This window comes from Chelonoidis abingdonii, chromosome 8, assembly GCF_003597395.2.
Source record: "Chelonoidis abingdonii isolate Lonesome George chromosome 8, CheloAbing_2.0, whole genome shotgun sequence".
Lineage (NCBI taxonomy): Eukaryota > Metazoa > Chordata > Testudines > Testudinidae > Chelonoidis > Chelonoidis abingdonii.
In genome coordinates this window covers 9,357,934-9,371,311 of record NC_133776.1, presented here as the reverse complement: position 1 = coordinate 9,371,311, position 13,378 = coordinate 9,357,934, and the positions used below count along the sequence as shown (strand labels likewise).

Below are 13,378 nucleotides of genomic sequence, written 5' to 3'. Positions count from 1 at the left end.
AAGCACACACACAAAAATCAAATTTCACAGGAGGAGACAAAATTTCAGTTTGTGACACATTTTTCACGGCCATGAATTTGGTAGGGCCCTACATATAAGTATCTTGGTAGGTATAAGGAAGAATCCAGAATACTATTCCAGGTCCATAGTTTGACATGTTCTTTATTTCCGAGTGTGACTCAACAAAAATGTATTAAGTGCATTTGTTTGTCTGAAGTACAAGGTGTTACTTAAAGTCCCATGAATTTGCACATTTTGGGAAATACAAGACAAGCATCTGCAGATTTTATTAGCTACATTGGTTATGTTTACAAGCTTTGCTCACTGTTCGGTTTTTAAAAAGCCAGTGAATATCTTTTTAATAGCTCCCCTTCTGTCTTGTAATGAGTTAATCTGATTTTGCAATTAAACAGGCCAACCAAGCACAACAGGAGAAAACAAAGAGTGACTGACCTGAGAATAAAACACCCCACCACATTTTTGCAGATTTTGCAGGGAAACCCCTGCAGATTTAGCAAACATTTCTTTGCAGATTTCTATTGTCCCTCTTCATGGGCCATGGAAGAAAGGACACACCCTCTGTCTGCATCAGAGAGCAAGGTGAGGAAAACCAGTGCTTTCTGGCTGATGCAAAAAGGTCTGTCATCACTAGTTGCTCACCGGCTCTAGAACAGATCCAAATAAATGTACTTGAAATGAGATCCTGAATTGCGTGAATGCTCGGAGGTACTCTGAGACCAAGGGGAGAATGATCTCTGGACAGTGTGGTTTTCTTTGACTTGACTTCAGTGAGGCTGCATTTGCACAGGAGTAACAAAGGGCTCAATCTGATACAGTACATTTAAGGAAGATTGCTTAAGAAGTTAGCATTAAGAGTGCTGTACACCGGACACAGATTAGCAATGTTACTATGCTCTGCGCAGAGCTGTGATATATATTAAGGTAACTGGTAGTTTTGCAGCACAAGACAGATATGATACAAGTATGATGATTTAATTTTGCACAATCTCGGCCAATTCCATCTTGGATTATTACATTTCGCTGACCTAATTTCCTCCTGCACATTCAAATGGATGCAGTATCCTCCTTCACTTCCTGTCCTACCCTGTAGCATGGCCTTGTGCTACAGCCAAATTTCACCCAACTGCCCTCTGGCGGGGATGGAACCCAGGTGACAGGAAATGACATCCTGTGGTGAGCTCATAGGCCTGGGAGTCATCTCAGTTCTGTTCCTGGCTCTGCCACTGACTCTCAGGATAACCTTGGATAAGTCACGTCACCACTCTAAGCCTCAGTTTCCCCATCTGTAAAATGGATGGTATTTACTTCTCTGAGCCATGAGAGAGTACAATTAAATATTTGTAATGCACCCTGAGACTGCAGATGAAAACTATGATATAAGTGCAGGTCCTTTTTTTTAATTTAGTGTATAGTTTATGTAGCGGGTTGTACACATGTTAAGGTTTTAGATCAGTGCTTCCGCTACATGAGAAGCTAACAAACCAGGTCATTTTGACCTGGTCCTCATTTTCAGAGGCGATGAGCACCCACAACCTCACCTGAAGTCAAAAGTGCTGTGGATGCTCAGCATATCTGTAAACCAAGCCTCTATGGTATAGAGGGGTTTAATGGAAACATAGGGTACAAGTTCAGTTGCTTCCTAGTTAAGCTGCTGACATCTGTCCTGGTGGCGTCGCCTCATTACATAAGTCATTTTAAAGAATAAAATCTTGTCACAAAAGTGGGACACTTGGTGGGTGTGCCCATCTGCACACCAATGCCCAGAGAGCTTTTTCTATTCACTGCAGAGCTGGGAACAAGCTGCCAGGCGTGGGTGGGATTGTGGGTGCATGCAGGTTTATTCCTGTGGGTTTTGCAAGCCGGAAAAGTGAAAGAATTCCCACACAAAGACACAGCCACTGTCAGCCCCAGACCCCAAGCGTGGGTTCTTCTCTCCATCATAACGAACAGCTTCTCACCCATCTACCCAAGGAACACAATCTTGCAAGGTCACAAGTGTCGCTCAAGGAAAGTGTGTAAATTTTTCTTTTTTTAAATCTATATCTGCTCTTGAAACAATTTCTGCAGCGAACTCTGGTGACATTGCCAGTGCTCTCTGGACTCTAAAGAGAAATGCTAGAAGAAAATATACAAAGTGCACCAGTTCTAGTAACGTTAGGCTTCTTTTTGTTCTCATCAACATCAGTGTAACGCAAGAGTAACTCCACTGAAATTAGAGACAGCACACTGGTGCTAAACAAAAAACACACCAGATCAGGCATCTGTTGTTCAGCATTGAGAAAAAGATGCTTTACAAGGTGCAGGTCTTCAAAAGGGTATGTGCAGAGGTAAACTAGTCACTGTGCCCTACATATTTGGACACTGATCCTGCAATGGGCTTTAATGCATTGACTCTGTGCAGGTACAGGGGCCAACTACATGGAGCTCAGGGAAGAATCAGGGCTTGTGTTTGGAAACACAGAGTCCCTGGAACCAACACTTAGATCCTAGGAGACTTAAATCATCCTTTTAAAGCAGATAAGCCGATTTCCATGTAGGAGGTGGCTTCTAACCATCAGAGAGGAGTATGGTTCTGAAACAGACTTCCAATACGAGTTACGGGGCAAAAAACCCAACCAGTTTTAAGATGAAGCTTAATAAATTCATGAATGGGATTACAGGATGGGATTTCCTGTGATAGCAAGGACAGGACTCAATGACATATGAAATCCCTTCCAGTCCTGTTCTCTATGTTCCTAGTTTCATATGCATGTGACACTCCCATATGAGACGTTTAAAAACTGAGGTCTTGTCTACTTTGCCTGGAGATTAAAGATCCCATGGTACTTTTTGTAAGTAGAAGCAGCTAGCTCATATTCAAGTTTCCTCTTCCGCTACTTCTCACTATTGTGCTGTATTTCCACCCCAGAAGTAGCTGCATCGGACTGGGGCTGAGTGTCGACAGGTGTGAATAATGCTTTGGGTCTCCTCGGAATTTTGAGAGGTTCTCACTGCACTGAGCTTGCCCACAACCACTCCCATATAGAAGGACTTTTTGATTTTAATAAGCGGCTGCTGATTCAGCTAACGTAACGCAACGCACATTAGAATATGTGATTCAGAAAAAACAGTGCATCAGCAGAGGGTTATGAAAAATGTTTTTTTTTTTAAAAAAAAGATGGATTTTGTTTTTTAATCACTTCCATTTTTCTACAAATATATTTTGGTTACATTATTTTATATAAATTTGCACTCTCCATGGAAACATTCAGATCAGATTTCCAGGCCCTGAACTATTCAGCAGCAGAGAATTTAGCTCTAGTACTCAGAGCAAGGTTTAGAAATCCGAGTTTTATTCTCCCACTAGCACTGAGTTGCTGCAAGATCTTGGGAAAACCACTGAATTTCCCTGCACCTGGGTAATATAGATGTAATACATCCTCAGCTGCCAGGAGACATGTGAAGATTAATGAATGTTTGAGAAGGGCTTTGGATGAAAAGAGCAAAGCAATAGTCTTACCATTAATGGTCAAAGCAGGTTTCTACATTTCTAAAGTCCCCAAATTGAGGCTGACATACCTCTAATTTATATATTACCAAATCTTGGCATTTATCTTCAAATGTGTCAAAAGGTTCTACTTTTCGGGGAGAGGGGAGAATTTAAGTGTTAATATAGCAGATGGGGGGTTTCAAGAGAGCCTAAAAAGAGACAGAGGAAGGGGAGGAAATTGATGAATGCTTAAATCCTATAAGCACCTTCAAAATCCCAGCCTTACAAAATAATAATATTTGCCTCAAAATTAATGCCAGAGTCTTTAATTCTATTTTTTGATTGACACAAATTCAGACAATACATACTTAATCTTACGGTTACATAGTAGCTTTCACATACATCTCTGTCTTCTTGGTCTAATTCCTGATCCTGCAAACCCTTCTGCAAGGCCAAACCTTAGCACCCCCATCAATCAAGCCACAATGAAGCCAGGCACAGAGGCCCATCCATTTGGAACCCATTACAGGACTGGGTCTTAAATTTATATTCTATACGTTTTCAAATGTAAATTCTATATGTAAATGTGCCTAATGCAATAATCAGCACAAGCCCACCACCAGCCGTTTAGCTTCTACAAGTAAGGTTAACGAACACATAGAAACATCTGAATCTAAAGTGTTATTGTACATTACTTGAAAGCCAGGCTTTGAACTCACCCTATTTTAGTGCAGATATTACACAAATTCAATGTACTTTCAGTGCCCTTTGCATTCATAATACATAATCCATTACAGACATTGACAGCTATAAAAATATGCCTCCATGCCTAGTCAATTAAAAAAAAATGTTCCCTTCGCCTAGTTTAACAGCCACAATCAGTTGTTACTCAATTGTATGCCTCAAGATAAGGGTACAAAAGGCACACTCCACTGTCTTATTAACTTGATTGTTTTCATCTGGTAAAATTCATGCTTTGAAACATTGCAGGTGAAGTCATTAATGGGCAGTTTCTTGCAGCTGTTTGCTTGTCATTGTTAACACCTGGATAGCAGGTGAAACCACCACCACCTCCTCCTCCTCCTCACATAGAGTGCCCAAGGTTCAGTGCATCACAGGATTATTAATCTTCAGAGATTAACAAAAGAAAAAAACTACTAGGCGCCTGGGATTGAAAACAGTTCTCATTCAACTGCCCTACCGTCTTCCAGAACCCTTCAAACAGCACTGACAGTAAATATTCAGAAATACATTTTAACTGGCCGCAATTTTAGTTTCACAAGATAGCGCTGTGAAGACTAGCACGATACATTTTGTAGAGAGCCCCTAACCCAGCCCCTGCCTTATAGCATTTCATCTGCGGACATTACTACCAGTGGAGATTTTTAATGCAAGTCAATTCACAATAAGCACATATGAATTTTTTTTAAAGCCAAAGAACTGCACACTGGACAAATGCATTAACCAAAAGATATTTTGAGGGCAGGATTTTTGCAATTCACTGATTGCTCCGAAATCCCCCGCAAGGTGTGTGTCACAGAAAGCTGCAGCCTAACGCACAGCAGCCTCGCCTCCCAGCCTGTGGAGGAAGGAGGTGAAGAGAAGTGAGCCTAAAAATCCATGCAAAAGGTAGAGGGAAGAAAAGATACCTTACCCACATGAGTGATGACTGTAGCCAGTCGCTGGGTTAGCTCCTGATGTGACATTTCTTCTTCTTTTAACCAAAAAAGCATTTCACAGAATCACTGCACAGCATTCAAAAAAAAAAAAGACAACTGGAGTGGGAGGCTACACACACACACACACAAAGCAAGTACCACTCCCAGGGTGGGATTCTCCCAGGCTTCTTACATCTCCTGGGCACTGGCCATCTCCTGCAGTTTGCAACCCTGCATGCGTGGGAATAACCGCCTAACAAAAGTTCTTTGACATGAAAGGTAACAAAATAAAAAAGCGGAGTTAATTGCTTCTGGGTCCCCCTCCCCGCCCCTTAAGAATGAGGCAAGGAATAAAGAGACAAATCAGCAGCGAGATACCTGCCTCCAGGGAGGCTTGGGGATGGTAATGCTTTGGAGTCAGGAAAAAATCCTGGAGCTGTGGAATATTGTAAAGAGGAGTGGTGCTTGCAAAGGGAAATCACACCATCTCTCCTTTCCCAGGCGTGGCTGGGAGAGCCACTGGTGCTTCTCCGCCCCCTCCCTCTCTACCTTTGGCAGTGAGAGATGTATGTCCATTTTAAGCCTCATGCTTGGTTGACCTTCCAGGATAAAGCGCACACACACACTGAGCCTAGGGAGTATGTTAAAATCCTCATCACGTCTCTTCAGGAAACATTGGACAAAGAGAGAGGTGCGGTGGGCTGTTTAAAACGTGAGCTCATGCTATGGATCTATTACTCAGCCCTTGGGTTTGGCAGGATTTTTAAAGGCACCTTCCCCATTGCAGAGAGTGAACAAAGCACCAGGTGAGGACAGGGGGCAGAAAGTCAGCCCATACCCCACTCTCCTGCGAGGTGATATTGACAAGCCCTGTGCCTTAGCTTTTCCTACCAAAATCCTCCATTGATCCAAACCACCCCAATGTTATTCTCTGCTCAGGGAATTTTCCCTGGGGAGTGGGAGGTTAGTCTCAAAAGGCCCTGGTTTTAATAAGAAAGAAAGAAAGATGTGAAATACCAGTTTACAATGGAGAAGCCACTTCACATGCAAAATAAATATTCAACCGGGAGGGAGCATTTACACTTGCCCTTCGGATGGCAGTGTAATATTATTGCCCATCCCGGGACTTGCCTGCTGTTTTTGCCAGCACCTACTGTTCCACATGTAGATAGATCTCTGCACAGATACAAAATGTGCATCCACATCTGATCTGCCGACATCCGCACCCGTAGATATAAAGCGCATAGCTGCAGATTTGCAGGGCTCTACCTATAGGCATTGGCTGGTATAAATAAACCAAACTGGTGCTTACAGGGGGCCAGCATCTTAGGTCCAGAAGCAGAGCTGAGACTCTAGATGGTCCAAGGGAAAAGAAGCTGTCTAGTGGTGGACGATAATGAGCCCCCTGAGCATGTAGCCGCCCTTTAGAGCCGCAGTAATGGATAGAGAAGCCTTCGGCAGTTTCTGGTTATGGATCCCAGCTGCTAACCGAGAGGAGTAAAAAGGGGAAGCAATGGCCCCAAAGCCACAAAACATGATCCCCCTGCTGCAGGCAATACAAAGTCTGTGCAGGGAAGTTAGAACTCCCCCACTTCCAACTCCCTTCCAATCAGTACATTTTCCTCCTTCAAAGCCTGCCTAGAGATCAATGTAAATTGAATTTTACTGGGAAAATGGGACAGCTGAGTGCAAATTTATTAGCTATTTAAAGTTGGAAAAAATGGAATGCGTTTCCTAGAGATGAGTCTCACTCACAAGGTGTGGCTGCAGATCACATTCCAGATTTTTCCAAAACTCAGGGTTGTTTGGATCCAGAGTTTTTGTTTGGACCCACCTCTTTGCAAACTGCTAGAGCATGTAGGTAAAATGTGCCAATATCAGCTGTCACCTACCAGATCTCCCAACAGTCTTCGGTTTTGCAGGAGTGTCCTGATTTGATCCCCAAATGCCACGGGTCCTGTCGCAGTAGCTCCTGTCCCCCAGGGCTGGCTGGGCTCGGCTCCCTGCTGTGGGCATTGCCCCCTGCTGGTGCACAGGGTCGCATTGCCGCTCAGCTTTGGCTTGGCCACCTGGATGAGGAGGCAGCCAGGCCACATCTGATTAAGTAGTGTCACAATCTGGTGGGACAGGAACTGCAGGAGTTCCTGATACGGGGTGAGCATGGGGTGGGCTCGCTCGCGCTTCAACTCCCTCTCTTTGGACCTTCCAACCCCCAGGCATCCCACCCACACCAGGAACAGGGCCTGCTTTAGCCACTTGAAACATTGGGAACAATTAAATACATCTACCTGAGCATACATGTTAGATTACAAAACTGTTCATGATTAATGTTTATTTGATGCTCGTTTGCACAGCAACTACAGTGTTGCTAGAGGTTTTGCATACAGGTAAGAAGGCCCTGTCTCTGCTACTGGAATTTCTGTAACTGTAGCAGAAGTGGGGTGCTCTGTAATAATCTATGAATAGTGTTTTGTTGACGTGGTTATTGGGATATTTGCTCTATGAATATGTTGGGTTATTTTAATAGCAAGGTGTTGGAGAAACAAGCAGGGACCCAGACAGTGGCTCAAAATAGCTACCCATTTGCCAGCACTTAATGGAGGAGCCATTTGCCTTCATGTCCTATCTACAACCCCCTATGGAGCTCACCAAACTGGTTTAGGGTAGAAAGGTCCAAGCCCAGGAAACTGAGGAGAACAAAGATCCTGATTCCTGACTAGTTTTAAAAGGACTTTATCAAGCAAGGAGGAGACACAGTTGTCAAGGACCTGTTTGGAAGAACAGACTGACAGCCAAAGCCACCCACCAGGGTGTCTGAAGAAACCAGGCCTTCCTAAGCTCCCTTCACAATGTAGAAGCACTTAGGTAAGACAGACTTGTGTGTAGACCTTTCATTGGTTTAAAATCCTTTTACTCTTCTGTTCTGCTTTGTTCCCACTGTTAAGATTAAACAATACTTGGGTTTGAGAGGGCTGTCTGGGCACTGTATTGTTCACTGGTCACAGCTCAAAGGGAAGAATAGCAATAACGTACCCAGTCAGGCCTGATAGATAAACATGGATGGTCCACAGGGCCTGGTCTAAGAGTGGCACCATCATAGGACTCCATGCCAGGAGGGGTAAAGGGACGAGGCCTGAAACCTGAGGGGCTGCATTGAGAGAGACCAGACTGGAGTCAGAAGTGCAGCTAGCCCGGTATTGTGACAGTAACTTTCTCCATCCTTGGGTTGGTCAGGGGGATTGAACCCTTCCGCACCAAAATCACGGACTCCCCCTCTATGGGATGAAAGTCTTCTCTGCAAAGGATGGTTTAGCAGTGTCCATTATGATGATTTGTATGATAGTTGTGAGTAGATGCCTGACTGAGACTGGGGCACTCTTGTGGTAGATGCTGTACAAACACACAGAGACAATCCCTGTATTGATTAGCAATCCACTGGAGTAGGGTTTCTCCCCCTCCCTCCCCCCCCGCCATTATACCTTTAATGGAAACACTATATACTAATATCAACTTCCTAGAATTCAGAAAAACAGACTGAAGAGTGTAGGAAGAGAAAGATTAATATAGATTTTGCTTTTAGGTTATCGGTCCATGGGCCAGATTATTGATTTTGGATACACCTTGCAAATCTGGAGTAATTCCTTTGAAGTGGATACTCTAGATTTATACCTGTGGAAATGAGATCAGAACCTGGCCTGTTTTGTTTATATAGTCGAACAGAATTTTATAATCTGGACAATCAGCTGATAAAATTATGTCCAAGAGGCAAAAGAATTTGATTTCTCCATCCAATGATAGCCTGATCCACTAACAATTATCTGTTAGCTCTAGAATGAAACAGATGAGGCCAAAGCATTGTAACCAGATTTAATAAACAATGTGCCAATAAATTACACTTTGCACACAAGAGAGATTTACAAACTCTTATGGCCTCACCAGATGGGTTTGAAAATGATTTTGACCTGCAGGTCACTAGGATTGCCAATTTTGGTTGGACATATCCCTGAAGGTTTCATCACATGACATAATTTTAAATTAAAGTTTAATATTTAATTCCTGGAGACTCCAGGACAATCCTGGAGGGTTGGTGGCTCTACAGGTCAGCTGGGATTCTCATCATTTTGGTGAACCATTTTAAATACCTCCATCAAGCACTTAAAGAGAATGAACTAATTCAATTTATTCTAACAAGTCCTTGCTTTCCAGCACCCACCTGGCTACCAACATTTTAAAGGGACCTCTCTCTCACACACACATATACATGTCCTCCTTACCTGTATCACTAATAACAATTTAGTGTATTGAAACTGGAAAATTGTTAAAAATCAATTTATTTAGATTCATCCCTCCATGAGTTCCCCCTCCACAGAAGGTCAAGTTCCTGTTGCCACTTGTAAAGCCCTATGTAACCATGCCCCTCCATTAGTAGGCTCATCTGACCATTTCTTGGCTTCTCTGCAAATACCCCCATATGCATGGAATGCCTTTCCTGAACAAGGTCACTACCCCCTCTGCATTCTAGTCCCTCTTGGACTTGTGGTATCCTCAGATGGCCAATCACGGCAAGCTGGATAACAGAATAATTTATTAATTAACTAGCTATATGTTGTACCTATTCCTCCAACCTCTATCTATAGACTGTGAGCTCCTCGGGTCAGGGACTGGGACTTCTAGTCTGTCTGGGAAGTACCTGGCACATTGTGGCCACTACAGGAACTAAATAATTTTGACCTGACCAGTTAGCCAATGTCCAGGGTTTTACAGGTTGTTTCTGTTAGAGGGAGAAATTGATGATGAGTCAGCCATTTCTTAGATGCAATCCTATTTATTTACAAAGTCCTATTTCTCTGAATGCAGTAAGAATCAACCAAAAAGAGAAAGTTTCATTACTCAATATTCCAAGCCTTTTTTGAGCCAGTACTCTGCCCCAAAAGCTCTCTGCTAGCTTTCTCTCAGGCTCATGCTACAAGTGCTTCTTTGGCTGTCTTTGGCTTTTTAATACCTCCTCTGTCTGCTTCTGTGTTGTTTCTGGCTGCTTCTCCTCACACACATACACAGCTCCACTAAACAATACCTAGCTCTCTGCATTTGTACTGAGTCCCAGGTGAAACCCCTCTGCCCACGTAGCTCAGCTCCTGATCCACCTTGTGTGTGACATGTGTTTTAGGCAGTGGCTCTTCTCATTTAATCTCTTATTCCAAAAGGAGTTTAACTACGTCTTACATATATCCTGAATGAATGACATGTATTACTCCCACCAGCTTAAATGAGGTTTCACCAAACTGCCAGCATAACAATACTTTTCACCATGTTTTATATCATTCATTCACTGATTGCACTTCCCTCAGCTTGGACATTGAAAAGTGACCAGTCAGTGTCACTGTCTGGTCTCGTGCACTACTATATTGCTGAAAAATCTTGGTTTTCAGCACAGAAAAGCTAAAATCTAAATAAACCTGTTTTCTATTTTTTTTTTAAATTCTATATAAAACTTTTTATTCACTTTCAGTTTTTCAAAACCCCCAGCCCATCTCTTTCCCTCTTTTTAGACAAAGCCTGAATTTTGGACAAAACTATAGGACAGTGTCCCTTTAATTTGAAGGGCCAGGTTGAATCCTAAAGGCATAGCCATTCTACTGTTTATCTTAGATACTTGTATAGCCCCCATAACCTGGGCACCTCAATATCTTGAATGTGGTTATCCTCACAATCCCTTGTGAGATAGGGATTTGTAATGGAGGCACAGAGAGGTTGTGTGTCTTGCCCAAAGTCACCCAGGAAGTCTGTGGCAGAGCAGGGGATTTAACACAGGTCTCCCAAATGTCAGCACCCTAACCACTGGGCCATCCCTCCTCTCAGATATAACAGGTGATTGCCCAGAAGGTACCTATAGGTTGTGACCTAGAGTTTCCTTTGTGCTGATTGGAGAAGTGCTGCATCCACCCTTGAAGGGAAATATGACTGAGACTCAGGAGGGAGACCAGACTTCCTGGCTTGGCCTCTCTTTGTAGAGATAAGGGTTAAAAGACAAAGGCCTGAGACAGCTAAAGCTTATGAGCCCCTCAGGAGACCAATCCTGGTGGTGTAAAAAGAGAAAGAGGCAGGGAGGACAGCTGAGGCTGTCAGGAATGGTTGGGTAAGTACAAGTGTTTGGAAGTTACTGGGTATCAGAAATGGCTGGAGAGCCAGAGTGGTATGAAGGTTGCCTTCAGTTGTGTTTGGCTGTCTATTCAGGCACACAATCAACATCAATTCCTTGGTGTTCACTATCTCATTGTTTTACATATCTTTATAAATATGTATATATGGTGTGAGAAAGGTTTGATTGGAATGAGTTTGGAATGGCTGCAATCTCAAGGGTTAAGGCCACACGTGACTGATTGATCATCCCTACTGAATACCAATGAAACTTTTATGCCACATCACACCATAATGTACTCTGTTTATGACACATCTTAGAGAATTGAACACGTGTATAGTGCCTTAGTGAACAAGTCCAGCACATGCTGGAGCTTGACCAAATGATTAGAATTTGAAATTCATCTAATCTAGCTTTTCTACATATCTGGGTGTTACAGTTGTATGGAAGGCCTACCCTCTCTTCCGTGCTGATAGGACTAGATAAAAATGTTGTCTATAGCACTGAAAATCCTAGGCATCAGCGCTCTGTTTTTTAAGATGGGGCTGGGGGACAGGATAGCTCAGTGGTTTGAGCATTGGCTTGCTAAACCCAGGGTTGTAAGCGCAATCCTTGAGTGGGGGCATTTACGGATCTGGAACAAAAATCTTATTTGGGGAGTTGGTCCTGCTTTGAGCAGGGGGTTAGACTAGATGACTTCCTGAGGTCCCTTCCAACTCTGATATTCCATGATTCTAAATCTGGACCTTAATTAAGATGGTCATAAGTCCAAGACAGAATATAGCAAAAGTTATTTTCAATTCCTGCTTTTACCTGATCCATAGCCAAGTGGGAAAGGGAACAGTTTGGAGTCAGGGTTGTGGTTATTTTTGTTATATAGGAATTGCTATATTGCATCAAACCTGAAGTTCATCTAGTCCATAAACTGGAATCTGTGAAGTAGCCCCATTGAGTAGAGTGGATAGTGTACAGCTAAAGAGATCATGCAGGTAGGTGAAAAACAAATGCAGTTTCATATAGTTACAGAAATAAAACTATCGGAATGTAGTAAATTCTTTATGTATCTTGGGCATTTTTAAGGTGCTTTTACCATAGTGTCAATGTACTAAATGTAATCACCATACAGAGGGTATAAACAACACTATACTTGCTATCAGAAAGAAAAAAGAGAAGAATGTTAACCAGCTCAATAGCACCAAGCAACTTAAATTCTTACAAATATGAATATCTGTTGTTAGCAAGGCTGTGATCTGGATTTCAGCCAATTTAGTTGTGGATGTAGCTACTGTGCCGGCTAACAGGAAACGATTTATTTCAAATTGCCCACACAAAATTATAGCCTTTTTTCCTCAGTAGAATAATGCACTTTCAGTTTAATGTCTTTCCTGCCGTGTCCTTTCTAATAACTGTTTTTTAGTTGCCATAGAGACTGTTTCCAGGTCTACTTTCCGCCTTTGTGCAGTTCCAATTCTGAATGATTACTTCTATTGCCATCCAGGCCACTTGCTGTCTTGTGCCTTGTTTTCAGCAATATCTTGGTGTGAGTAGTAAAACAATACATCTGCAATCAACCTTAAAGCCGCCCATTCAATCACAACAGCAACTGACTATCTAGGTATAATATATCACAGCCTGTGAGTTAATCAATATGTAACAGCTGCACTGTTTGATCAATATATCCACAGCTCAGATACGTGGAAGCATAAAATGAAGCCATCAATAGCACCAAAATGTGAATATATGTAAGGAGTAACAAGAATGCTGCGGTGCATTTTTGTCCTTAAAGGGGCAGTCATATCAATTTACAAATTATTTGTCTGATCAATTTTGCTCCTAATTTTGTTGTACTTTCAAATTACTAGAACAGATTTATTTTTTAATTGTCAGTTTGTTTTGTGCATTTGGTAGCATTTTGTGTATAATCTGTCCATGAGTTTTCACTGTTATCTGTGTGGGTCTTTGACAGAGCAGCAGTATAGAAGAAATGTTTTAAAATAAATAAATGAGTGTAAAATCACACATAATCAGAGACATTTAAGGCACAAGACCTAATATACATTTTAGCTCACTTTCTTTAAATGAACAGTATTT

General features: G+C 42.4%; 1 protein-coding gene across 2 annotated transcripts in view; it reads right to left on the bottom strand.

Annotated features, from left to right (window-relative positions):
* MCF2L2 (MCF.2 cell line derived transforming sequence-like 2) overlaps positions 1-5,552 on the bottom strand; it is a 318,915-nt gene extending 313,363 nt beyond the window's left edge. For both annotated transcript variants that reach the window (XM_032803865.2, XM_032803866.2), the window contains exon 1: positions 5,145-5,552. In XM_032803865.2, coding sequence (XP_032659756.1) covers positions 5,145-5,223 — 79 coding nt within the window. In that variant the 5' untranslated portion in view covers positions 5,224-5,552. The remainder of the gene's footprint in view (positions 1-5,144) is intronic.
* Between the last annotated feature and the right edge of the window lie 7,826 nt (positions 5,553-13,378).